This window comes from Hemitrygon akajei, chromosome 5 (genome assembly GCF_048418815.1).
Source record: "Hemitrygon akajei chromosome 5, sHemAka1.3, whole genome shotgun sequence".
Lineage (NCBI taxonomy): Eukaryota > Metazoa > Chordata > Chondrichthyes > Myliobatiformes > Dasyatidae > Hemitrygon > Hemitrygon akajei.
In genome coordinates this window covers 44233494-44261188 of record NC_133128.1, presented here as the reverse complement: position 1 = coordinate 44261188, position 27695 = coordinate 44233494, and the positions used below count along the sequence as shown (strand labels likewise).

General features: G+C 38.9%; 1 protein-coding gene across 5 annotated transcripts in view; it reads left to right on the top strand.

Annotated features, from left to right (window-relative positions):
- Positions 1-27695, top strand: part of spag17 (sperm associated antigen 17) — a 319678-nt gene that overhangs the window by 98670 nt on the left and 193313 nt on the right. For all 5 annotated transcript variants that reach the window (XM_073045385.1, XM_073045386.1, XM_073045384.1 and 2 more), the window contains 8 exons: positions 231-455; positions 8888-8995; positions 9692-9756; positions 10420-10530; positions 12838-12992; positions 18955-19151; positions 24359-24456; positions 26671-26913. In XM_073045385.1, the coding sequence (XP_072901486.1) occupies positions 231-455; positions 8888-8995; positions 9692-9756; positions 10420-10530; positions 12838-12992; positions 18955-19151; positions 24359-24456; positions 26671-26913 (1202 nt within the window). The remainder of the gene's footprint in view (positions 1-230; positions 456-8887; positions 8996-9691; positions 9757-10419; positions 10531-12837; positions 12993-18954; positions 19152-24358; positions 24457-26670; positions 26914-27695) is intronic.

Sequence of the window (27695 nt, the reverse complement as noted above, 5' to 3'; positions counted from 1 at the left end):
CACAAAAAGCTGAAGGTAGTTCAGCCGGACCCGCTGAATTTCTCCAACTTTTTCTGTGTATTGCTCAAGATTTCCAGCATCTGCAGAAAGTCTTGTGCAGATGTAATAACATTTAATAACATTTAATCCAGGATCATAATATTTAAGAAGATGTTTCACATTGATGGCAAGGTTGGTGATCTCTGTAGTTCTTCCAACTGACAGTTTGCACTTTGTATTATTTTACCTAGAAAAGATAACAAGTTCTGAGGTGGAAAGAGCTTTCAAGCAATTTTTGTTTGAAAGCTTGAAGCTCACTAAAGTGGATGAGAATGGAGAATTGGAAGAAAAGGAAGACACATTTGAAGAAAATTTTAAACTGACATCTATACCCTGGGATGACCCTGTCAGCTTTGCAAAAGAAATGAAAGAAATTGCTAATATCAAGAAGATTGATGCACAAAACAATAATTCAGGTAATCCCTGAAACAAGATGAAATTCCTTAAATTATAAGAATCAGAATCTGGTTTATTACCACTGTCTTATATCATGTGAAATTTTTGGTTTTGCACCAATGATATAGTGCAAATACATAAAATGACTATAAATTACAAAATAAATAATGCAAAAAAAGGAGGCAATGAAGTAGTATTCCAGGGTTCATGGGCCTTTCAGAAATCTGACGATAGAGGAGAAGAAGCTGCTCATTGAATCATTGACACTCATGAAATTAAAGCTGCTCAACCTTTCCACTGCTGAGCTTCAATGTAACTGGTGTGTGTTCTGTCAACTTCCTTTTCCTGAAGTCCACAACCAATTCCTTGGAGATGTTGAGTGTGAGATTGTTGTTGTGACACCACTCAACCAGCCAATCCATCTCACTCCTGTAGTCCTCCTTATTGTTATCTGAGATTCTTCTAGCAACAGTGGAGTCATCTGCAAATTTCTAAGGATTTTCAAACTTATGTTATTATGTTGAATAGGTCTGAAGATTTTAAATTGAAGTTATTGCCAATGATCTATCTGACTGCTAGAGGTTAATCTTTACTTAAAATTAAGCATAAAGCAATTAAATAACTATGTAATGATTGCGCGCTCTCTCTCTATATATATATATAATTTTACTGATCAACATATCTATCTTAAATGTGTGTGTTAGATAGCAAATATTACAAGAACCATTTAATAACATTTAAACCAGGATTGTAATATTCAAAACTGCTAACACATCTTTTAGAGGAGCATGGTAGAGGGATGGGCAAGGCTAGCAGCTCAAGATTCTGAGGTACAGATGCTACAAGCATGATAGAGGTGAGAGTAAAAGAGGACAGAGGTTATGATTTTAGTTAGGGAGAACATCAGGGCAGTACTTAAAGGATATTCTAGGGGAGGGGGAATGAGAATGTCCACTGAGGCTGTATGAGTGGAAATAAGAAGGGGGAGATCACTTTTAGGAATTATATTTTAGGCCTCACCCAATAGCCACTGGGAATTTCACAGACAGATATGTAGGGAAATTGCAGATACGTGGGTGTAGGAATAATAGAGTTGTAAGACTAGTTGTTTGTAATTTCCCTAACTTTGACTGGGACTGATATAGTGCTCAAGGATGGGGCAGAATGTGTTAGGCCTGTCCAGGGAAGTTTATTTAGGAATGTGTAGACAGCCCTACTGAAGAGGGGTAGGGGTTGGCAATACCCGACCTCCTGTTGGGAAATGAGGCTGGGCAAGAAGGGAGACTAATAGCCATAATTCTATTAGTTTTCAATCAATTATGGAAAATTATTAAATCTGCTCTATGTTAAGGACCTAAATTAGGGCAAGCTAAAGTTTGAAGGTATCAGACATGAACTTGCAACAGTTGTTTGGGAGAGGCTGTTTGTAGGTAAGTGGAAGTGTAAAGATAGCAAGAAGTGCCAAGTTTTGAAGGCCATGGCTAACAAAGATGAGAGAACCGTGGTTGACAAGGGATATTGAGGTTCTGATCAGGAAAAAGTATACCTGTGATATGTATGGGCAGCTGGGATCAAGAGAACCTCTTGAAGAGTCAAAGAGATGTAGGAATATATTTAAGAGGAGAGCAAACAAAGGACATTAGATAGCACAAGCAAAAAAGGTAAAAGAAAATCCTAAGAAATTATATGAGTATAGTAAGTTTGTACAGTGCCTTGTATTCAGCCCCCAACCCTTCGGTCACATAAATGTGTATTACATTGGGTTGAGGTCCATTTTCTGACTGGGCCACTGAAGGGCATCAATTTTCTTCATCAAAGCTACTCCATGGTTGCTCTGGCAATGTGCTTTGAGCCCTTGTCCTGCAGAAAGACAAACTTCCTCCCCAAATGGCTAGCTAGTTTTTAACCTGGATTTCTCCATATTTAGTAGCATTCATCTTTCCATCAATCCTGAGCAGATTTCCAGTCTTTGCTGCTGAAAAGCTGAAACTAGATTCTGCAACTGCATCTTCAACTTCCTCGTCAGAAGACTACAGTCTGTGCAGATCAGAAATAACATCTCCACCTTGCTGATAATCAACACTGGAACACCTCAAGAATGTGGGCTTAGAGAACCTCTTGAGGAGTCAAAGGGATGTAGGGGTACACGTAAGAAGAGGGCAAACAGAGGACATGAGCACTGCTATACTTCCTCTACACCCCTGACGCTGTGCCGCACAAATGCCATCTATAAATTTGCTAATGATACAACTATTGTTGGCAGAATTTCAGATGGTGACAAGAAGGCGTACAGGAGCAAGATAGATCAGCTGGTGGAGTGCTGTTGCACCAACAACCTTGCACTCAAGTTCAGCAAAACCAAAGAATTGATTGTGCACGAAGGATCAGTAGGGGAAAGGGAGAGCAGTTTCAAGTTCCTGGGTGTTTACATCTTTGAGGATCTATCCTGAGTTCAGCATATTGATGCAGACACAAACAAGGCACAATAGCAGCTATATTTCATTAAGCGTTTGAGGAGATTTGGTATGTCATCAAAGACTCTTGCAAATTTCTACGGATGGAGTGCATTCTGATTTGCAACATCAACATCCAGTATGGGCGAGGGCCACTGCACAGCATCAAAATAGGCTGCAGGAAGTTGTAAACTCAGCTCCATCATGAGCACTAGCCTCCCCAGCATCCAAGACGTCTTCATGGAGTGATGCCTCAAAGGTGGCATCTATCATTAAGGACCACCATCACCCAGGATATGCCCTCTTCTCACTGCTACCATCAGGGAGGAGATATAGGAGCCTGAAGGCTTACACTCAGTGATTCAGCAATAACTTCTTCCACTCTGCCATCAGATTTCTGAATGGACTTTGAACCCATGGGCTCTACCTCTCTACTTTTTTTTTCTCTTTTTTCATTATTTTTAATGTATATATACTTACTGTAATTTATAGTGTATTATTATGTATTGCAATGTACTGCTGACGAATAACAACAAATTTCACAACATATGCCAATGATATTAAAACTGATTCTGATAGCATACTTTACTCCTACATTACGTGGTTGATGAGCAGTATTAGATTTATGCCACATGTACTACTTAGTATTGAGGCCAAAAAGTTCTTATTAGTTTCATCCAACCACAAGATCTTCTTCCACATCTTTACACTATCTTCTATGTGATGCTTTGCAAAGTCTTTATGGGCAAGTGTATGCTTTTTTTAAGCCAGGGCTTCTTCCTTGCCATTCTTGCATGTATTCCCTTTTTGTGCAAGTCCTTAAAGATTGAGGAGCCATGAACTTAATCTCCAGTTGCAGCCACTGACTTCTGCAGCTCATTCAGAGTGACTGCTGGTGTCGCAGTAGCCTCTCTTACAAGTGCCATTCTTTCCCAGAAACTAAGTTTAGAGGGTAGTCCTGACCTAGGCTGTGTAGCTGTGGTTTCATATTTTTTCCACTTTTTCACAATGGACTGCACTAAGTTCCGAGGTGTGTTCAGTGCCTTTGAGATGGTCTTGTACCCTCCCCTGATTTGTGCTTCTCTATTATCATTTCCCTGATTTGCCTTGAAAGTCCATACTGTTGAGAGAGGGGTTATTTATTCTTAAATAGGTGATCCTCCAATTTACTACATCAACAAATTGGGTGAGTTGGTAAGACCATACATTGCACCTTAGGAAAGTTAGCACAGTAATTACAAAGGAGATGAATACTTTTTCAGTCTCACAACTTAGGTTTTTAATTTTTAGGAAATTGTTGACAGGTTTTGGAATTTTTCTTTTGTTTTCACATGCATAATATTTTATAGATGAGCTCAAAAACTGCTACTTCAATATATTTTAAATTTAGAAACTGAGACAGTAAAATGTGAAAATAGCTCTGGGGGTTGAATATTTGGCCCATCAAGTCTATTCTGCAATTTAATCGTGGCTGATCCCTTTACCATAATCAAAGTCATGGAAGCTAGTGAGTTCAGGTCAAAGACAACGATATGCCAAAGCATATTGCCATTACAAAAAAGGAAGTGATAATGATCTTGAGGTGTGTAAATGTGGATAAATTCAAGAGGTCTGATCAAATGGAGAGCATTGTGGGAAGCAAGAGAAAAAGCTTTCAAGGGCCTAGATGAAGTACTGGAAGTTGGTCGTTGGCATGATTAGTAACTTTGTGGATGACACTATAATTGGTGGTTTAGTGGACAGTGAAGAAAGTTTTCTAAATTACAGCAGGATTTAGAGCATCTAAGAAAATTGGTGGAAGGACTGATAGATGGAATTTACTTCATAGAGTTGTGAAGTGATGCAATTTGGAAGGTAGACGAGGACAGGGCCTACACAGTGAATGGCAATGTCATGGGGAGTGCTGTAGTCCAAAGAGATTAGGAGTTAAAGCACATCATTCTTCAAAAGTGATGAAGCAGGGTACTGAAGAACACATGTAACCTGCTTGCCTTCATCAGATGGGGAACTGGGTACAAGAGTTGGGACACAATGTTACATCTGCACAAGATGTTGGTCAGACTGCACCTGGAATACTATGTGCATTTCTGATGGCCATTTTATAGGAATGATATGATGCAGGTAGAAATGGTGCAGAAAAGATTTATAAGGATGTTGCCAGGACCAGAGAGAGAAGCTGAATAGGCTGAGGCTGTTATCCCTAGAGTGAAGGAGACTGAGAGTGACGTTTAAAGATTTATAAACTCTTGAGGGGTATAAGCTGCATGGTCACAAACTTTTTCTCAAGGTAAGTGAGTCTATAACCAGCACACATACTTTTAAGGTGAGAGGAGAAGAAGGAAGGGCAGATTTTTCACATAGTAGGTGTTGGGTACATGGAACAGGCAGCTAGAAGAAGTGTTTGAGGTGGGTACAGATACAATATTTTAAAGACATTCATACAGGAAATGGGTGCCATGGTAGTGTAATGGTTAGCACAATGTTGTTACAGCTTGGGGCATCTGAGTTCAGAGTTTAATCCAGGCATTTTCTTTAAGGAGCTTGTACATCCTCCATATGGAATGTGTGGGTTTCCTCCCACCTTTCAAAGACGTACCAGTTAGTAGGTTAGTTGGTCATTGTAAATTCTCCAGTGATTAGGTGGTGTGGCTCGAAGGGCCTATTCCACTCTGTATCTCTAAATAAGTAAACAAACAAATGTCTGGAGGGTTTTCAAACGAGGTTGGAGGTGTTATCAGATGCACAACAACTCTGGCAGAGTCTGCAAGACATTACTTCCTACAAAGCAAAATCCGATAGCATAAATTGCAGCGATGCTTCACTACCAGATGAACTCAACGCTTTCTATGCCCACTTTGAAAGGGAGAATATAACTGCAGCTGTGAAGATCCCTGCTGCACCTGATGACCCTGTGATCTCCGTCTCAGAGGCCGATGTTAGGCTGTCTTTAAAGAGAGTGAACCCTCACAAGGCAGAAGGTCCTGATGAAGTACCTGGTAAGGCTCTGAAAACCTGTGCCAACCAAATAGCAGGAAAATTCAAGGACATTTTCAATCTCACACTACTATGGGCAGAAGTTCCCACTTGCTTCAAAAAGGCAACAATCATACCAGTGCCTAAGAAGAATAATGTGGGCTGTCTGAATGATTACCGCCTGGTAGCACTCACATCGACAGTGACGAAATGCTTTGAGAGGTTGGTTATGACTAGACTGAACTCCTGCCTCAGCAAGGACTTGGACCCATTGCAATTTGCCTGTTGCCACAATAGGTCAATGGCAGATGCAATCTCAATGGCTCTCCACACAGCATCAGAGCACCTGGACAACACAAACACCTATGTCAGGATGCTGTTCATCGACTATAGCTCAGCATTTAATACCATCATTCCCACAATCCTATTGAGAAGCTGCAGAACCTGGGCCTCTGTACCTCCCTCTGCAATTGAATCCTCAACTTTCTACCGGAGGACCACAATCTGTGTGGGTTGGTGATAACATACCCTCCTCACTGACAATCAGCACTGGAGCACCTCAGGGGTGTGTGCTTAGCCCACTGCTCTATTCTCTGTATACACATGACATGCAGCTGGGCATAGCCTAAATACTACTGTCTATAAATTTGCTGATGCTACAGCCATTGTTGGTAGAATCTCAGGTGGTGATGAGGGGGCGTACAGGAGTGAGATATGCCAACTAGTGGAGTGATGCCGCAACAACAACCTGGCACTCAACGTCAGTAAGACGAAAGAGCTGATTGTGGATTTCAGGAAGGGTAAGTCGAAGAAACACAAACCAATCCTCATAGAGGAATCAGAAGTGGAGAGAGTGAGCAGCTTCAAGTTCCTTGGTGTCAAGATCTCTGAGGATCTAACTTGATCCCAACATATCGATGTAATTATAAAGAAGGCAAGATAGCGGCTATACTGTATTAGGAATCTGAAGAGATTTGGCATGTCAACAAATACACTCAAAAACTTCTATAGTTGTACCACGGAGAGCATTCTGACAGGCTGCATCACTGTCTGGTATGGAGGGACTACTGCACAGGACCGAAAGAAGCTGCAGAAGGTTGTAAATCTAGACAGCTCCATCTTGTGTACTAGCCTACAAAGTACCCAGGACATCTTTAGGGAGCGGTATCTCAGAAAGGCAGCGTCCATTATTAAGGACCTCCAGCACCCAGGGCATGCCCTTTTCTCACTGTTGCCATCAGGTAGGAGATACAGAAGCCTGAAGGCACACACTCAGTGATTCAGAAACAGCTTCTTCCCCTCTGCCGTCCGATTCCTAAATGGACATTGAAGCTTTGGACACTGCCTCACTTTTTTAATATACAGTTTTTCTGTTTTTGCACATTCTTTTAAATCTATTCAATACATGTAATTGATTTGCTTGTTTATTTATTATTATGTTTTATTTATTATTTTATTTTCTCTCTCTGCTAGATTATGTATTGCACTGAGCTGCTGCTGCTGCTGCTAAGTTGAGAAATTTCATATCACATGCCCGTGATAATAAAGCTGATTCTGATTCTGATTTGAGCCAAATGCAAGGAAACGTGGCACATTGGTCAGCATGAACTGGGCTGAAAGCATAGTAATCAAAGTACCTGTTTGAAACGTGGCTCAAAATACACGAGGAAGTCTCAGCAACAAAAGCTAGATGGCCACTAGATGTGATATTCAGCAAGTTATTGATATGTTACGAGGCACACATTGGCTAGATAGATAGGCCTGATGCCAGCCACTGACATTTGCTAATGAGGATGCCTTGAATGGCATTAATGTACTTTATCCAACACAATATTCTGCAGCAGAAAAGATCTTGTATTGAAGTAGACAAAGGGACTTCGGGTGAAGAAAATATGGGTCAGGAAGGAGATGAGGATGAACCAATCATTGCTTGTCTAAGCACTTATTTCTATTAGAGTTACCGTAAAATTGGAGCAATTGTGAGACATAATAGGTCTTGCGATTTGCTCCAAACCACAACTCTACTGCCCTCTCAGACTTGCTTTGTTACATACTGCCATTCCATTTGAGAGACGTTTTATCCAAACAATCCTTCAAACATCCACACATCCAAACATCCTGTAAGATCCAATCATTATTATCATTCATTATGAAACTTTTGAAAGGGAAAGCTAATATTTCAACAATATATGCAAAACATTGATGTTTCAGGTCCAGGTAAAGGCTCTTGCCCCAAAACTTCAACTGGTCATTTCCCTTCATAGATGCTGCCTGATCTGCTGGAAAAAAAAATGGACAAGTTCAAGAAAGAATAAAAAAACACACAAAATGCTGGCAGAACTCAGCAGCCTTCCCCTTAGCCACCTTCCCCCTAGCCCATTTCCCTCCAGCCTATCACTTCCCAGCTCTCTACTTTATCCCTCCCCCCACTTCTTATCCCCCCTCGACCATCCCATGTTACTTCAATCCTGATGAAGAGTTTCAGCCCGAAACATCGTTATTACCTCCTCCCATAGATGCTGTCTGGCCTGCAATTCACTACAAGTTCAAGAAAGAGCTCACCACCATGTTCTCAGCAATAATTAGCAACAAGCATTAAATGCTGGCCTCACAGCAATGCTCATATCACACTTGTGAATTAAGAAAAGAGTAAGCTCCTGGCCCTGATGCAACTTTTCTTCCACATTCTAGGTGTACAATCATAAGTTACCAATCATAATCCTGACCAGTCACCCTCCTCAGCCTCGCCAAGCATTCCATTGCAATTTTTGCAAGCACCACCACAGACAGTTAAAACCCATATACTTTCTGGAGGAAAATATAAACCTTTAAAGGTATTTTAGTATTTTTGAAATATTTACTAAAGGTTTAAAATTAAAATCCTTGGGGAAAACAAGCTGCACCAATAAACAGCTTTTATTTTTTATTTGTCTTCATGTCATATACTGTTTGGCTCCTCTGAGTTAATCTTGACAATGAAATAATGATTTGCATTCAATAGCTGAGTTTTTACTTTTTTCTTCCAGGGTACATATTGACCAATGTCTCAGAAGAATCAGAAACATGTCCTCTAAAGTTTATTAGACAAAATTCTAGGAAATGCAGCATGTCCTGTAAGGAACCACTTTGTTCAGGTATTAATTGTTATATTTGTACTTCATTTCTTCAAGCTCCCCATAAAAATAAATATTATATCAAAATCAATGTCATTTTAAGGAACCTAAGATATTTTGTAAAATTTGAAGTAATTTTCTAAGCAAAATCTTAGTCTTGGCTATATTTGCGTATAATTTTCCAAGTATTCTCCCTATTAACTGCTTTAATGCAGTTAAGATTATTAACACTATTAAGATCATAATACCATAAGAAATAGGAGCAGAATTAGGCTGTTCAGCCCATCAATCTGCTCCACTATTCAATCATGGCTGATCCTGGATCCCACTCAATCCCATACACCTGCCTTCTTCCCATATCCTTTGATGCCCTGATCAACCAGGAAACTATAAACTTACACCTTAAATATACCTACCAGACTTGGCCACCACCATCATAAAAAAATTCTTCCTTACCTCTGTTCTAAGAGGTCACTGATTAGTTGATTTTAATAGCGTAAAGTCAATTTACCCAGTGCCACTGAGGCTGTTGCTAATGCTGGAAAATCAAGCTAGTGTTGACCATGAAATGGCAGGAAGATTTTTGGTAATATGATGTAAATTTCTGAATATGCGCAGTTAATATATTGAACATACCTCACCAGCTTTTCATGCATGTAAAATTGACCTGTAAAAAGTGTCCGAAGATATAAACTCAGATTTTAATTTTATTTTCAGAGGAAGTTGTAGGTGCTTCTGAAATGGCTGAGGAGCAAAGTAGAAGAGAGAGTTTAACTGAAAAGGTATGAACTAAAAGTTCTGAGCTTAAAGCATGTTAAAAGCAGTATTCTTTAAATACCATCAAATTATTCCATAAGCCACACTTGTTATTAGCACAAATCTTGCAAATTGACTGCACATTACCTACCATTTTCCAGTATGAAATCCTTGAAATGACTGCCTCGAGAGAGCTAGACCATTGAATGACTTCTGTGATTCAAAAGTCCAGATATGATCTGGTTTTTCAGTGCTGTTTTTCATTTGTTTGATTTAAATTAGATCCATGCAATCTTATTTTTGACCTTGTCCTGGTAGGAGCATTTGGGTTGGGGCATGGTAATAGCAGCTAAGCATTTCTTGGCAGCCGAATTCAAAACCTAGAATTTCACCCGTGATTTTTAAGTGGCTGGATGGCAAATGCAGTAATGATTCTTGAAGAACTATTGGTGTTCTCCAGAGTGTGATGACATCTGAATACCAAAATCTAGTTGTAATTCAGTGGTTCTCAACGTGTTTAAAACAATTCAGGTTCTGGTTGACACTCTTTAAATATTTGTAATTGACTTTGGACTTACCTGACAATTTATATCCTACGTATACTGTACATTCTAATTAACTTTCAAAATTTAATTAGCATCAATCAAGAAAGAATTTGAAGAACAAAACATTGTGTTTATTCCCATTAGAATAAAGCTGAAACTCTAAAGATTGATATAAAAGAGATAGCAAAACTGCAGCTCCGATCACTGATGGAATGGTGTTATGCTGAGCAGCATGATCCAATTGTTCTGTCACAGGTAATATAAACTTAAGTGAAACATAAAAATTTTTAAATTTCATCCATGATGTAATTTTATGTAGTAATATATAGGAGATCAATGGAAGTACTGTATTTCAAGTAAGTTGGACAGCACAAGGATTGTTTACTGTATATAATTTTATCACTGATTGCGCAAGTCCATTTGTCAATGAAGAATAAAAAGGAACATATTTTAAGTTAAAAACTGAAAATGTTAGAAACACTGTTAGGCCACATTTGTGGCAAGAGAAGCAAAGTTAATATTTAAGGTGGAAGGCCCTTTATCAGAACTAGGAATGAGAGAAGTAAAGCACAAGCTAATTTTAAATTGTAGAGATGAGGGTAAATGGATAGGGCAAAAGGAATATCTATAAAAGGGTGAGACGTGGACATTAGTAAGCTCTTTGTGAAGCCTGAATACCATGGGCTCTTAACTTGTCAAAGGCCTTCTGAAAATCAAAGTACACAATATTCACTGATTCTCCTTTGTTTTAATCTTTTTTTCCATATCAAATAGCAGGGACTTCACTCCATTTAAGGCGATGATCTTAATGAACTGGAAGGAAGTAAATTTACAAGTACTAAGCTTCCACATCCTTACTTGAGTGAAGTTTTTGGACAGAAATTGTTTTGAGCTATTCTACAATATTTTTCACAGTAATTAAAGAAGTTGACGCAGAGGTGAATTCCACAAACCACAGCCCTCCTCACCACACCAATTCTGTTCACTAATTCAAAGAACTACATACCCTGTTTCAGATTCCCACTTTTAGACCCTTGTATTTTTTTTAATATCTTCCAAGTTCAGCATAGAAATTATTGATGCTGTGTTGGTGACTATTTGAATACTGAAAAATTATTTAAATGTAAAAGTCTTTTAAAATGTCCTATGTCATCCACACTATTATTAAAAATCATTTTTTGTTTTGATGAGAAGACCTAAATATTATGTAATCTTGCTCTTTCTAACTAAAGTAGATCACGATGTTTATCAAGGAATTCATGGTACATCTTAAAAATGCATAACTAATACATACTGTGAACACTAGTAATACATTATATGACATAGACTTCAAAACTACTCATGGCATTAATTAGTTATGTATTTTTGCCTTTCTACAACTTGAGAGTATACCTTGGTATCCTTTGATACTTATAGTATAAACTTAGCAGTTGTATGGCTATTTGGGAGAATGTCAACTTGCATATAAAATAAAGATTAGCATTGACATTGAATGAAGAGAGAATTTTTATGTTCTGTACAAAAATCAAAACTGTGGATACTTGGCATCATTTAGGACATAGAACAGCCTTTCAGTCATTGTTGTGTATGCTGACCTTGATGGCAATGTAAACCGCACATCATCTACATCCCTTTGTTTCCTTGTCTATTCATATGTCTGTCTAAATGCCTATTAAATATTGTTATTGCATCTGATTCCACCATCTATCCTGCAAAGTCCAGTTATATGCAACTCACTGTATTAAAAAAATCTTGCATATAAATCTCCTTTAAACATTCAAACTCTTATCTTAGTGTTTGACAATTTCATCCTGTGAAAAAGACTATCTACCCCATCAATGCTTCTCATAATTTTATGTTCTTTTATCAGATTACCCCTTAGCTTCCTACAATCCAGAGAAAACAATCTAAGTTTGTCCTGAACCAGGCAACATCTTGATTACTATCTGTCTACTATGGTATTATTCAATAGGTTTATTGAGTATACCCACAAGAAAATGAATCTCATGGTTGTATATGTACTTGGATAATAAATTTACTTTGAACTTAGAATCTATTCTACACCTTTTCCACAGCTTCAACATCATTCCTATTATGTAGCAAGGAGAGCTGTACACAGTATTCCAAATGTATACTAACTAAAGTTTTATGCAGTTGTAACATGACTTGCTGACTTTCATATTCAATTCTCTGACTTATAAGGACAAGAACACTTCTTTACTACCCTATCCAATTGTATTGTCACTTTCAGGAAGCAATTGAATTTCATCCGAAGCTCCCTTTGTACATAAATGTTGGTAAGGGTCTTACCATCTACAGTATATTTTCTTCTTAAATTTGATCTCCCAAATTGCAACCTTACACTTATCCCCATCTGCCCTTTCTCTGCCCACATTGATCTATATCCTGCCAAATTTTTAGACAAACCTTCTCGCTATTCATTACTCTGCTGAGTTTTTTGTGTCATCTACAAACTTACGGATCATAAGACTAATTTATATAAACTTTCACTGTCATTGTTTCTACTTTTATCAACATCAGCATGAGTGTGTTTATTTTTAGGTTCTTCAGGAAGCTGTGCCATTTTATAGATGTGTGGATACATACTATCACAGGCAGGACAACTCCACACTTCTGGTTTTACATAATCCCATGAATGAACAACGCCAATGTAAGCAATCTTGGAAAACAGCCCTGCACTCTGATGTTGGGTTCAGGTGTGTATTCCCACAGATTAATTTTCTGATTAGCTGAAATGTGCTGGGTATTAAAGTTTTTTTAACAGATCAAAGATGTATTAAACAGAAGCTTTGGATAGAATAATGTTTTTTTTTACCTATACAGACTTCGTGAACAGCAGTGTATCCTGTATGGTTTCAAATCAGGCCGGAAATTTTTATGCATTAGCAAATATCCTATTAAGAAAGCTTATCAAAGTGCAGATTGTGAAATTATGCCAACCAATCTTGTTGTGTGGCACATAAATTACATGGAATCGGGCAGAAATGCTGATCATCTAGTGTATCTATTCTATTAATTCTGTATGGTAACCTAATTTTGCATGGTCCAACATACCATGTATTTGATAATTGATTTTTAAAAATTGTTACAAACAGGCATTCAGGCAAAGCTGAAATATTCAGCTGAAGCTGGGGAAAAGGTGAAGCTGGAAACAGTCTCATTTAGAATATTAATAGCTCAGAATTTGAGATCAATAGTGACAGATTCAAACTTGCTTCATGCAATTCTCCCAGCAGGACTCAGCATGGTGACAGGTTTCCTTGATTGTAAAGAAATGATTTGGATAGGGAACAGGTTAAAGGGGAGAGCAAACCCTACTCAAAAAAAAACTGAAAGTGGTTCATAAATACAGGAGTTTCTGCAATGCTAAAAATGCTAAAAACCTGAGCAAAACACACAAAATGAAGGAGGAACTTGTCAGGTCAGAGCATCTACCAAGAGGAATAAACAGGACTGATGAAGGGTCTTGGTCTGAAATGTCAACTATTTATTCCTCTCCATAGATTCTGCCTGACCTGCTCAGCTCCTCCAGCATTTGGTGCGTGTTACAGCTGAAACGATTTGGCAGCTAAAGCCAGCAGTGAAGATGGGGGATTAAAAAGTTGATGTTACTGATGTCAGAAATATTCAAGACATACTAAAATAATCAAAATGTGGAGCATTTGGAATACCTTAAAATATTTTAAATAAATTTAAAGCATTTTGTGTGTGCTTATCTCAATACTATGCAGCTATTGCCTCCATTTAAAATTAATAAGAAGATAAACGCATAAGAAATAGGAGCAAGTGTAGACCATCTGGCCCGTCGAGCCTGCTCCACCATTATGCAGGGTTATGGGTGATCCTGTCATGGGCTCAGCTCCAACTACCTGCCTTTTCCCAATAACCCTTAATTTCCCAGTAATGCAAACATTGATCTGTGTCTTAAATATATTTAATTAAGTAGCATCTACTGCTTCCCTGAGTAGAGAATTCCACAGAATTACTACTCTCTGGGAAAAGCAGTTTCTCCTTATCTCCATCCTAAATCTATTGCCCTAATCCTAGGTTCACTTACCATTGGTAAACAATTTTCGTGCCTCGATCTTATTCATCTCTTTCATAATTTTCTGTTTCTATGACCCCCCTCTCATTCTTCTGAATTCCAGTGATTATATTCCCAGGTGACTCGATCTCTCCTCAAAGGCTAACCTCTTCATCTCTGGAATCAACCCATTGAACCTCCTCTGTATCGGCTCCAGAGTCGGTATATCCTTCCTTGCGAAAAGAAGCCAGAAATGTATGCAATACTCCAGGTGCAGCCTCACCACTACCCTGTACAGTTACAGCATAACCTCCCTGCTCTTAAATTCTTTCCCTCTAGCAATGAAGGCCAACATTCCATTTGCCTTCTTGATAGTCTACTGCACCTGCAAAACAACCTTTTGTAATTCATGCACAAGCACGCCCAAGTCTCTCTGCACTACAGCATGCTGCAATCTTTTACAATTTAAGTAATAATAATCTGATCTTTTATTTTTCCTTCCAAGGTGGATGACCTCACATTTACTAATGTTGTACTCCATCTGCTGCATCTTTGCCCAATCACTTAACCTATCTGTATTTCTCTGCAGCTTCTGAAACCTTTGTACAATTAGTTTTTTAACTCAACTTATTTACATCAACAAACTTAGATATACTACACTTAGTTAGTCTTCTAATCATTAATATATATCATGACTGGTTGTGGGCCCAGCACCAAACCTTGTGGCACTCTGCTTACCACTGACTGTCAACCAGAGAAACAAACATTTATACCAACTCTCTGCCTTATTGGTTAACCAATCCTTTATCTGTACTAATATACTACTTCCAACTCCATGCATCCTTACAGTATCTTATAGAAAATCTTTTATGAACACCTTATTAAACATCTTATGGAAATCCAAGTATACAATATCTACGCGTTCCTTTCTATCCACTGCACTCATTATATTCTCAAATAACTCCAGTAGGTTTGTCAAACAGGATGTCCCCTTCATGAATCCATACTGTGTCGGCCTGATGGAACACCTTGATTCAGATGCCTTGCTATTCCTTCCTTAATGATAGTTTCAAGCATTTTCCCAAATATACACATTAAACTAATTGGCCTACAGTTACTCCACTTTTGCCTACATCCTTTCTGAAATAGTGGCATGGCATTCACTGTCTTCCAATCTCCCAGGACCTGACCAGAGTCCGGAGAACTTTGTTAAATTATCATAAACAGTAAGTTATAATGTATAATGTTAAGCTATTTATTTCAGTACCCTGGGATGCATCAGATCAGGACCAGGGGGCTTGTCTACCTTTAAGCCCATAAGTTTGCTCATCACTATCTCTTTAGTGACAGTGATTGTATCAAGGTCCTCACCTTGATGTTAGATGTAACCTTCATCGTAAATGCTGGCACAAAATAGTTGTTCAAGGCCTTTGCCATTTCCTCATTACCCAATATTAATTCCCCCCTTGTCTTCCAAGAAACCTAATTTCTCATTAGTAATCCTTTTCTGCTTTATAAATTATAAAAACTTTTACAATCTTTTTTTATATTTTGCACTAGTTTACTTTAATAATCTATTTTCTCTTTCCCTATTGCTTGCTTGGAGATGCTTTGTTGCTTTTTAGAGTTTTCCCAGTCTTCCAGCTTACCACTATTTTTGGCATCTTGTTATGCATTAGCTTTTTTTTGATTTCCTTAGTGATCCAAAACTGGCTTTCCCCATTCTAATGTCCTTACTTCGAACTGCAATATACTTTTGTTGAACTCTGTGAAAAATCTCTTTGAAAGTCTTCCATTGTTCCATAACTGTTCTAATCAAATCTACAAACTTTGTAGTTCCTTACACAGTACCAAATCCAAAGTTGCCTTTTCTCTTGTGAACTCAGTCACAATTTGCATTAAAAAGCCATTTTGCAAGCACTCTACAAATTCCATTCACAACCTGATTTTTCCAGTCTACCTGCAAATTTACATTGCCTTTTTAGATGACAATGCAGATTTTCAGACAGCCCATGTACAGGGTGTAAAATTTTGCCAGTTCCCCATTATTTATGCTGGGAGATCCATATGAACAATTGTAGGGATGAATCTAATGTAGGGACTGCTTCTCCATTATGTTTAGGCATAATACACTGATATTATGCCTGAATAAAGAGACTACAATGGGATGAGGGAGGAGCCAGCTAATATAGACTGCAAACATAGACTATATGGTAGAACAGTTAAGGAAGAATGGAAAGCTTTCAAAGAGATTTTAACAAAGGATATGGAAGTTTTGGAAAGGATGCAGAAGAGTTTTACCAGGATGTTGTGTGGATTAGAGGGTATGTGCTATATGGATATTGGACCAACTTTTGCAGTTTTCTCTGAAGTAGCCTGGCCTGCTGCGTTCCACCAGCATTTTGTGGGCTCTTTGATAGGCACATGAATATGTAGAGAATGGACAGATATGGACCATGCGTAGGTAGAGGGGATTAGGTGTCATTAGCTTAATTTGGCACAACGTCACAGGCAAAAGGGCTCCTGTGGTCAGTAGTTCTATGTTTTATGTTCTCTGACAGGCCTATTACCAGTTTGAGTGATCTCTGCAGATGCTCGGAAAATACATGATCTAGCATAGGGCTGGTTGTTTAATGTGGTCTTGGTGTGCTAATCATTGACAACTCATGTAGTAGTCAATGATTAAGACTCATTAGACTTAATTTATGCATATATAATTGATTCATAATGTTTAATTTCCATCCCATTAACCTTCAATTCCCAATGTGTTTGAGTTGGATAATATTTGTTGCAATCACATTCCCAGTTCTCTTCTGCAACATGTTTCTTTAAAGGGATTCAAGGGATATGGTTGCTGAAAATTACATTTAGCTTAGTACTAACTTTCTGCTCCTTAGTGGGTCCCCTTGAAGAATTGTGTTCCTGATTCTGAAAGGTGAAGTTCTTGAGTTGTCTGTCTTGCACCAGGCCTTTGGCAGCATTTGTTTGGTCTTCATTTTGTATAGTGTTGCTACTGGTTCTACTTTACCTGAATAGACCTTTGTATTTCAGCTAGACTACAGTATTCACTTCTGCCTCCCACCACTATCCACATTGCAAATGCAGGAATCAAATTAAAGGTTCAAAGGTCCAATTTAATGTCAGAAGAAATGTATACAATATATATCCTGAAATGCTTTTTCTTGGCAAACATCCACAAAAACAGAGAAATGCCCCAAAGAATGAATGACAGATAAACTTAAACAAAGTCCCTAAAGCAAAAGCAACAGTGAGCAACAGTCTCCCCTCTCTCCCCCCCCCCCCCCACAGGCAAAAAAAAAGAAGCATCACCAAGTACAGGTATCTCCCCCTTTACAAAGGTAGGGTGTTCCTATGAAACCTTTCTTAAGCTGAAATGGCATGAAGTGAAGAACCATTAATTTATATGGGAAAAATTTTCGTAAAAGCGAAAATCCTCTTTGTAATACGAAAACAGGTTACTAATGTAGGTACAAGGAAATCTGCAGATGCTGGAAATTAAAGCAACACACACAAAATGCTGGTGGAACGCAGCAGGCCAGCCAGCATCGATAGGGAGAAGCACCGTCAATGTTTCGGGCTGAGACCCTTCATCAGGACTAACTGAAAGGAAAGATAGTAAGAGATTTGAAAGTAGCTCTGTATCCCTTTTGCCAATCACCTTTCAGGCTTTCAGCTTCACCCCACCCCCTCCAGTCTTCTCCTACCATTTCGCATTTTCCCCCTCCCCCTCCTACTTTCAAATCTCTTACTATCTTTCCTTTCGGTTAGTCCTGATGAAGGGTCTCGGCCCGAAACGTCAACAGAGCTTCTCCTTATAGATGCTGCCTGGCCTGCTGCGTTCCACCAGCATTTTGTGTGTGTTACTAATGTAGGTCTTTTGTAAAAGCGAAGTGGCGTAAAGCGAGGGATACCTGTACACAAGCATGAGCAAAGCAATAGCAAAGACACAGACTTGCAGTTACCCCAAAGACTTCACGTTACACCCGGCATTCAACATACCGCAGATTCTCTCTCTGCCTGATAAGGGAGAAAAAGGTGTCTCTGTTTTCCCAGCGAGTGGGGAGACATAACAAATAACTCACTACTTTACAATGTTAAAAAGTCTGTTACGTCGCTCTTTTCGAGTTCTGTGCCCGAAAATCGCAAAAATCCCAGATCTTCGGGCCACAACAGATATCCTGACTCTTCCGACGACACACGAATCTCCTGTCATGACACCGACGCTCGATCGACCCATCTCTAGAGCCCCGAGATCTTATGCTTCCGAATTCGAGCCGGACTCTCAGGCCAAACCTTTGGTGTGCCGAACAACGGCCGGTCCTGAAACCCCGACAACGAGTTCCATTCTCGCAAAGAACTGAAGTCAGCGTGTAACTCCAGGTCAGGGTCTTCAAAAGAACCCTGAAAGAGAAAAATAAAGATATTAAAAATTAGACAGAAATGTTGCAGGAATGGTTAAGCTAAAATCTGTATTTCATGGACAGCATTGAAAATTTTATTATTTAATTTTGAGGGGTACGTTAGAGATGAGAATAAACAGGAATTTAAAACAGTTTAAATGAAGCTCATCCAAAATAGGATATGATTTTAATTTTATTTTATTCTATCCCCAGATATTATTTGGAGTATGTTGCTCCATTAATCTCAGACTGGGTGGAAGAAGAGGAAGTCAAGTATCAAGAGGAAATGGCAGCTAAGGAGCTAGAAGCCCAGAAATTACAAATAACTCCATCTGAAGTACCTGCAGAACCTGTAACCATTTCTGAGAAACCAAAGAAAGGGAAAACTGCTTCAGGAAGTAAAACTCAATGTATGTAATACTATCTGCTAATATGAAATTTTAGTTCTAAAACTACTTAAAGAAACATAATAGAAAAACAAGTGATTAATAATTGGGAAAAAAAGAAAAAATATTACTTTACGCAAACACGAGGAAATCTGCAGATGCTGGAAATTCAAGCAACACACACAAAATGCTGGTAGAATGCAGCAGGTCAGGCAGCATCTATAGGAAGAAGTACAGTCAATGTTTAGGGCCTATAATATTAAGAAAATATTACTTTACCATTGTTTCATTCTGCTGACAAGTTTGTGTTGAGTACATAATGATGGAGATTTAATAACAATATTTTGAAGGTAGAGAATCTTTAGGGTCTTATGGTCTGAGTGATTTTACCCCCCGCCCCGACTCCCAATTACAAAGCTTACATTTGGGCGTAGTGTTTGGAGGAAAATATATACCACTTAAATGGTAAGTTGTTCTCACAACCCTCACAGAAGTAACTAATTTATCTCCAAAAACATGTCTAAAAAGATAGCAATGTGTTCTGTACTCATAGAAGTGCTCCTGCAGGAATTTATCCTGTAGAGGATGTACTGTTTGGAATCAAAGGTATAGCTTCCATAAGGAATATCAGAGCTTAAAGGAGCTGCTACATAATCCAGGAAAAAAATAGTGGAGAAGGTAAACTCTGAAATGCATGATGACTTCCCAAAACTGCAAATGAAATGGTGCTATGGCTTTTAAATCAAACTTTTCACCAGTGTGCCATATAGAAACGTGTTGCTCCTATTGCATTTGTAGATCCATACCATCCCCAGGCAAGCATAACTTGGGCTCAAAAGCTACAAAACATTTTAAACAAAGAGCAGAGAGTTATTCCAACAGGGATGTGTCTTTTCAGGTAGTGTTACACTTTTCTGAAAAATAGTAACATCCTTTATTCCTTCACTGTGTTGTCCTCAATTTCTCAGTTAAATCATTAGAACAGATTAGAATCGTAGAGCTAAATAGCACAGGAACAACTCCTTCAGCTCATAATACCCATGCCAACCGCCAAGTAGCCATATATATTAACCAATTTACCAACACCTGGTCTATAGAATTCTGTACCTGGACGATTCAAGTGCATATCAGATACTTCCTAAATGTTGTGAACGTTCCTCCTTCCCTCCCCACACTAAGGAAGTGTGTTCCAGATTTCAACTGTATTCTGGGTGAAAAAAGTTCTTTCTCAGATCCCTTACAGTAACCTGTGCCCCCTGATTACAGACACCATTGCTCTCAGGGAAATCTTCCTACTATCTATCATAATTTTTATACTTCTGCCAAGTTACACCCCCTCAAACGTCCACTACTCCAGGTAAAACAGAACAGCATATTATCTCTAATCAGAAATGAAACATTTTAACTTAGCAACATTCTAGTAAACCTCATCTACACCATTTCAGTGCAAAGGAGATTCTCATCTTTCTGGTAGTGTGGTGAGTATACCTGCATGCAAAATTCCAGCTGTGACCTAACCAAAGTTTTATAAGGTGGTACCATGACATGCCTTGTGTTATATTCTATGCCCCAGCTAATGAAGCCTGACATCCAGAATCTACCTGTACTTATAAAGATCTATGAACTTGTACTCTAAGGTCCAGTTCATCAAAATTGGCTAGGACCCTACCATTCATGCTGTGTCTCTTAGATTTACTAGACCTCCAAATTGCAATCTCCCAAGATTATCTGGTTACTTTCCCAGTATTTTTTGTTGCACCTTGCATGATAAAATGTGGTTGCAACATTCCTCCTCATATCATTGACTCTGACTCTACATCCAACAGTGCTAGTCAGGTCTGCACAGGCAGGCATCTCCCAGTCTCCACCAATGACAGGAGTTACCTGTCATTCATTTCCAACTCATTACCTACAGCCTATTTAAAACCAGCTCTCATTCAAAGCCCTTGTTCACCCATTGAACCAGCAAGCCTCGACCAGTTGCTCCTAGGTTTCATTTACCTTGTTGCCTTGTCATGTTAAGTATCCTTCTCTCTTGTTTTGTGCCCCTCTCGTGGCTTGTTATTTTGCATTTATTATTGAAGTTATCACTTTACTTGCTAAATCAATCTGCTGCTCTTCATTTGGGTCAAGCCTCCTCTACATTTTCTGACAGTGCTTAACTGGTTGGAAATCAGTCTCAGGTGAGCTGGGATTATGAAAAGAAGTCAGGTACTGTAAATGAAATTTATTAGTCCTAGGTCTCCAGATTTTGAAGCTCAAGATACGAATATTCTCCAACCATATTATGGATCTGCCAGGAATTGATAAAACAGAAGTAGATGGCAGATGGGGTTTAATGCTGATAAGCGTGAGGTGCTACATTTTGGTAGGAATAATCCAAATAGGACATACATGGTAAATGGTAGGGCATTGAAGAATGCAGTAGAACAGAGTGATCTAGGAATAATGGCGCATAGCTCCCTGAAGGTGGAATCTCATGTGGATAGGGTGGTGAAGAAAGCTTTTGGTATGCTGGCCTTTATAAATCGGAGCATTGAGTATAGGAGTTGGGATGTAATGTTAAAATTGTACAAGGCATTGGTAAGGCCAAATTTGGAGAATTGTCTACAGTTCTGGTCACCGAATTATAGGAAAGATGTCAACAAAATAGAGAGAGTACAGAGAAGATTTTCTAGAATGCTACCTAGGTTTCAGCACCTAAGTTACAGGGAAAGGTTGAACAAGTTAGGTCTTTATTCTTTGGAGCGTAGAAGGTTGAGGGGGGACTTGATAGGGGTATTCAAATTTATGAGGGGGTAGATAGAGTTGACATGGATAGGCTTTTTCCATTAAGAGTAGGGGAGATTCAAACGAGGACATGTTGAGAGTTAATGGGCAAAAATTTAGGGGTAACACAAGGGGGAATTTCTGTACTCAGAGAGTGGTAAGTGTGTGGAATGAGCTTCCAGTAGAAGTGGTAGAGGCAGGTTCGATATTGTCATTTAAAGTAAAATTGGATAGGTATATGGACAGGAAAGGAATGGTTGGTTATGGGCTGAGTGCAGGTCAGTGGGACTAGGTGAGAGTAAGTGTTCGGCACAGACTAGAAGGGCCGAGATGGCCTGCTTCCGTGCTGTAATTGTTATATGGTTATAAGTACAGCAACAGAGTGCCAATGCCAATCTCAAAGTGTTTTCACTGTTATTGGATGATATGTGATGATAGATATTCTAATGAAATCATTTAATTTTTGGAATTTCTTGACATTGCAGCGTAGACATCTTAGCACCCCCCCCCCCCGACTTTGAACACAAAATGCAGATCAGTGTGATAACTGATGTTTGTAATTATGTAGTAATAGTGAAAATGACCACGTAATATTACCACATCAGTATAGTATTGTATAAAAATATACTCATTTAATGTTTTTGTGTCAACCCCACTGCAGAAAATAATAAAACAAAATCAGGAAATGTAGATAAGGATATGGCATAATAACAATTTTATATTCCTAATTGTGAGCTGTTAGATGCTAAAATCCTTAATATTTCTATTTTCGCTGTGTTACTGTAAGGAATTAGAGACCATGATGATTGCCTGACCATATTTCCTGGCAGGTTAGGAGGGTGCTCCCGGAGTACCAGATAGGAGGATCTCCAACATCTTTAAGGACTAGTAAGACCCTCCATCTGGCAGAAGAGTGCCAGAGAAGTCACTGTCAGGGTACAAGTTCAGCCCCTGAATACCTATACTTAATGGAAGCCTGCAATATAAACAAATCCCCCCTACCTATCATATTTGCTGCAGTGAGCTGAATGTGAAGTAGGTGAAGACTGCTTTCCCTGATTAAATGCAACAGGGAGTAAACTGAGATAGAGATTAACCAGAGCAACACACACAAAATGCTGGAGGAACTTAGCAGGTCAGGCAGCATCTATGGAAGTAAATAAACAGTCTATATTTCGGGCAGAGACCCCCTTTCTTTTCCAGTTCTAAAGAAGGAAGACACCTGAAAAGATGCGGGAAGGGAAGGAGGATTAGCTAGGAGGTGATAGGTGAAGCCAGGTGGGTGAGAAAGGTAAAGGGCTGGAGAAGAAGGAATCTGGTAGGAGAGGAGAGCAGACTATGGGAGAAGGGAAAAAAGGGGGAGGGTGCACCAGACGGAAGTGATAGGCAGGTGAGAAGAGGTTAGCGGCCAGAATGGGAAATAGAAGAGAGAGGAGGGGGTAAAAATTACTGGAAAGAGAAATTGATGTTCATGTCAATGGGTTAGAAGCTACCTAGATAGAAGATGAGATGTTGCTCCTCCACTCCGCAAGTGACCTCATCGTGGCAAAAAGGAGACCATGGACTGACATGTTGGAATGGAAATATGGATAGAAATTAAAATTGTTGGCCACTGGGAAATTCTGCTTTTGGTGGATGGAGCAGAGGCCCCCAATTTACATTGGGTCTCACCAATGTAGAGGAGGCTGCATCAGGACCTCCGGATACAGTAGATTACCCAACAGATTCTTAGGTGAAGTGTTGCCTCACCTGAAGGACTGTTTTTGGGACCCTGAATGGAAGTAAGGGAGGTGGTGAATGTGTAAGTGTAGCATTTCTATTGCTTGCAGGGATGTGTGCCCAGAGGGAGATTAGTGGGGAGGGACGAATGGACATGAGAATCCCAGAGGAAGCGATCTTTGCAGAAAGTGGAGAGTGGGAAAGAGGTAAAGATGTTTGGTTGTAGGATAGCAGAAGGTTTGGGGTGGAGGGGCTGTTCCGTAGGGATCTCCCATGGTCCATTCCTATTATTTTATTTTTCCCACCCACCAGGATTCACCTATCACCCTCCCCTCCTTCCACCTTTTTATACTAGCTTGTTCTCCTTTCCTGAAGTAGGGTCTCAGCCTGAAATGTCAACTGTTTCTTTCCATAAATGCTGCCTGACATGCTGAGTTCCTCCAGCATTTTGTGTGTGTTGCTCTGGATTTCTAGCATCTACAAAATCTCTTCTGTTTATAGAGATTAGCCAGTCCACTTTTTTTTCCCTATGCCATGGCCAAAATGTGCTTCCTCAGTCAAAAAGACATGTATCTAGTCATGTATTTACTTTTTTTTGTTTAATATTCCTTTCTATGACACTTCAGAAATAATGCATTAATGAAGAATGACTTAGAGACATCCTTAAACACTTGCGAAGGAACATAGTAATATTTTTCTTAATCATGGGTCATAGATGGTGCTATATTGTTTTCTTTTTTAAGCAAATACTCCAGGACCTCAATCCAAACCAGAAACAATTGTTGAAGAAGAAGATAAAGAAAAAAGTAATGAACCTTTCATGCGTGAAGGGACACTTAAAGTAAGTATTTCACAGTTTTATTAGCAAAAGTATACCCTGTATCCCATTGTTTGCTTCCTTTATTTTGAGAGAAATTTCCCATATAAATATTTTATGTAATGATATTTTGACAATTTCAATTCAATAAGCAAACCAGAGTTTCATCCTTTACATCATCAAACAGATGTGGAGAATGGAATTGAATTCCTAAAGAAAGTGAGCTCAGAGCTTAGTTCAGTTAGCAATGAGAGTTGGTGGATTTTTAGTAGGTTTTAGTGAACTTCCAATCCTTGGCAGTGAAGGGAATGAAAGTGAAGAATGAGGGAACATCAAGGGAATGGACAGCATACAGGTGGGGAATGGGTGGAAATTGAGATTAATAGAACCTAGAACAGCACAACAGAGTGTTGCTAGTAACTACCGTCAACAATAGGCACAAATGAGAATGTATATTACCTAAAATGTACTGTACCTTTATTGGTTCAGTTAACAACAAGCATGCATATCATACACAAAACTAAATATCTGTGTGCACACACACTATCCAAGCCAGTCAAACACCGGGCTCAGACTACTTCAGGACATAGGCTTCTCCCTCCACAATCCTTTCATTTCCAAATAACCAAATGTTTGTTCTTAATAAAAACAAACTTGGTTTAGGTTTACGTTAAAACATTTTATTACTCAACTACTTCTCGACCCTGTTCACACACAACCTGGTCAGCATTGTGGTTTCCGGTTCCGGCTAAACCCCTCTCGCTGCATACTGGGAATGAAGTTCTTTATTAAGCACACATAATATCACATCTTCCCCCTTGAATGAAAACTAACACAATATTATGTCCTCATAAACCTACAAGGAACAATAGTCATTTCCATCAAAGATATCTACATTCTATAGCCGGTCTCTTTTTTAAATTTTCCACTGTTCAGCATTTCAACTTCAATTGTAATGAGCAACTACAGTCCCTTATCTACTCATCAACTTTTAACTAGTCTCTAAGGTGCTTTAATGAACTGAATAATTTCATTAACATTGTTCTGGGAGGTCAAATATAAGGGGAAACTAACAGTTAATGGCAAGAAACTTTATATCATTGACGTACAGAAGTATCTTGTGCGTCAAAGTCCATGGCTTCCTGGAAGTGACCATACGAATAGATAGAATGTTAAAGAAGACATATAGCATACTTACCTTCATTGTTCAGAGTTTTGAGATTAAGAATACTTAAACCTTACTCATTGGTCAGGAAGTCATATTGCAGCTGTATAAAACTTTGGTTAAGCTGTACATGTGTGCAGTTCTCACTGCCCCATTACTGGAAGGGTGTGGAGACTTTGGAGAGGGCACAGGAGTGATCTGCCTGGATGCTGCCTGGATTGGTGTGTATTGAACAAAAGGAGAAGTTGGGAAAACCTGAACTGTTTTCTCTAATCATCAGAGACTGAGGAGAGATCAGAAGTTGTTTATAAGTTAATCAAGATGCAAGAATAGGGTAGGCAGGGGACAAAGCTTTATGATGAGAGTTCAAAGGACCTGTGTGAGGCAAATTTAATTTTAGCACAGGTGGTAGAAGCAGATATGATAATTGCATTTCAGAGGTTTTTTGACCCATTTCAGTAACACATGAATATGCAAGGAATGGACTGATATGGATTATATGAAGGCAGAAGAAATTAGTTAAATTTGGCATTATAGCCATCAAAGCCATAATGGTCTAAAAAGTCTGTTCCTGTTTCATCAATGTAACATTAAGCAGGTAAGGTGAAAATCTTAGATACAACAAGAACAGTGCATTCCCCACATATTTATTAAAATATAAAGCATAGTTTGGATCTGAGAAGTTTCCTGCAGCAACATCTTCTATTATAATTCAACATATAAACAAGTTTCAACAAGACCATCTTATCCTACTCACTTCATTTAGTATAGGATTAACCTACTGATTCACTCTGCAAAATATATAAACCCATTATCCCAGAGAATCTAATGAACCTCCTTCAGTCCGAAAGTACCTCACTTTAAATTAAGAAATCAAAAGCTTTATGTGGTACTCAAGATAAGGACCCCAACAGCTGTAGCTTATCTGCTTAAATAACTGTACAGCACAATACAGGCCCTTTGGCCTACAATGATTTTTGGAGTAATGGCAGTGATAGGCAAGGACTGATTGGACATTTTTATGCAACTATTTTTATATGTTCCTGACATTTTTTTATTTCCTTGTATCCTAGGCTTGGAAGAAAGAACAGGAAAAATTGAAAGAGGAAGACCAGAAAAAAGATAAAAAAGGCAAGAAAGAGAGGGCAGAAAGCAAAAAGAAGGAAGGAAAGACACCATCAGTGGCATCCAAAGCAACTAAATCAGCAAAAAAATCAGCAAAGCAGGACACTAAATCCACCAAAGAGCAAGAAACAACGTCAGTGATTCTACCAGAAGTTGAACAACCAAATGAACCAAAGGAAGAATTTTACAAGGTTGATAGTTTCACATCTTAGGATCTTACACTTAGGAAGCAAGTGCCAAGATTAGTAAGAAAAAATAAAAAATAGTGTAAGAAATCTAAGTTGGGACACTGCTAATATCCCAATACTTAAATATAATGGCCAAAATTAATAGGGTTTGAGTGCATGGAACATGCCACGTTCATCTTCCCATGAAGTTTTGCTGTTGGGGTTACCTCGTTTCTTCACATGACACAAGACCATAAGATCATAAAACATAGGAGCAGAATTAGGCCATTTGGCTCTTTGAGTCTGGAACAGCATTCCAACAAGGCGGATTTATTTACCCTCTCCATGTCATTCTCCTGCCTTCTCCTCATAACCTTCAATAACCTTACTAATCAAGAGCCTATCAACTTCTTAAACATACCCAATGACTTGGACTCCACAACCATCTGTGGCAATGAATTCCACAGATTCACCTCGTCTTTGGTCTAAAGGAAAGTCTTTCTATTCTGAGACAGTGCTCTCTGGTTCGAGTGACTTTCCCACTATTTGAAATGTCCTCTCTACATCCATTCTTTCTAAGCCTTTCAATATTCAATAGGTTTTGGTGTGATTCCCCCTCATTCTTCTAAACATCAGTGCATGCAGGCCCAGAGTCTTCAAACACTTTACATACATTAACCCTTTCATTCACAGGATCTTTCTCGTGAACCTTCTCTGGATGCTCTCTAATGTCATCACATCTTTTCTTGGATATGGGGTCGAAAACTGCTCACAATACTCCAAGAACACTGTGACCAATGCCTTAT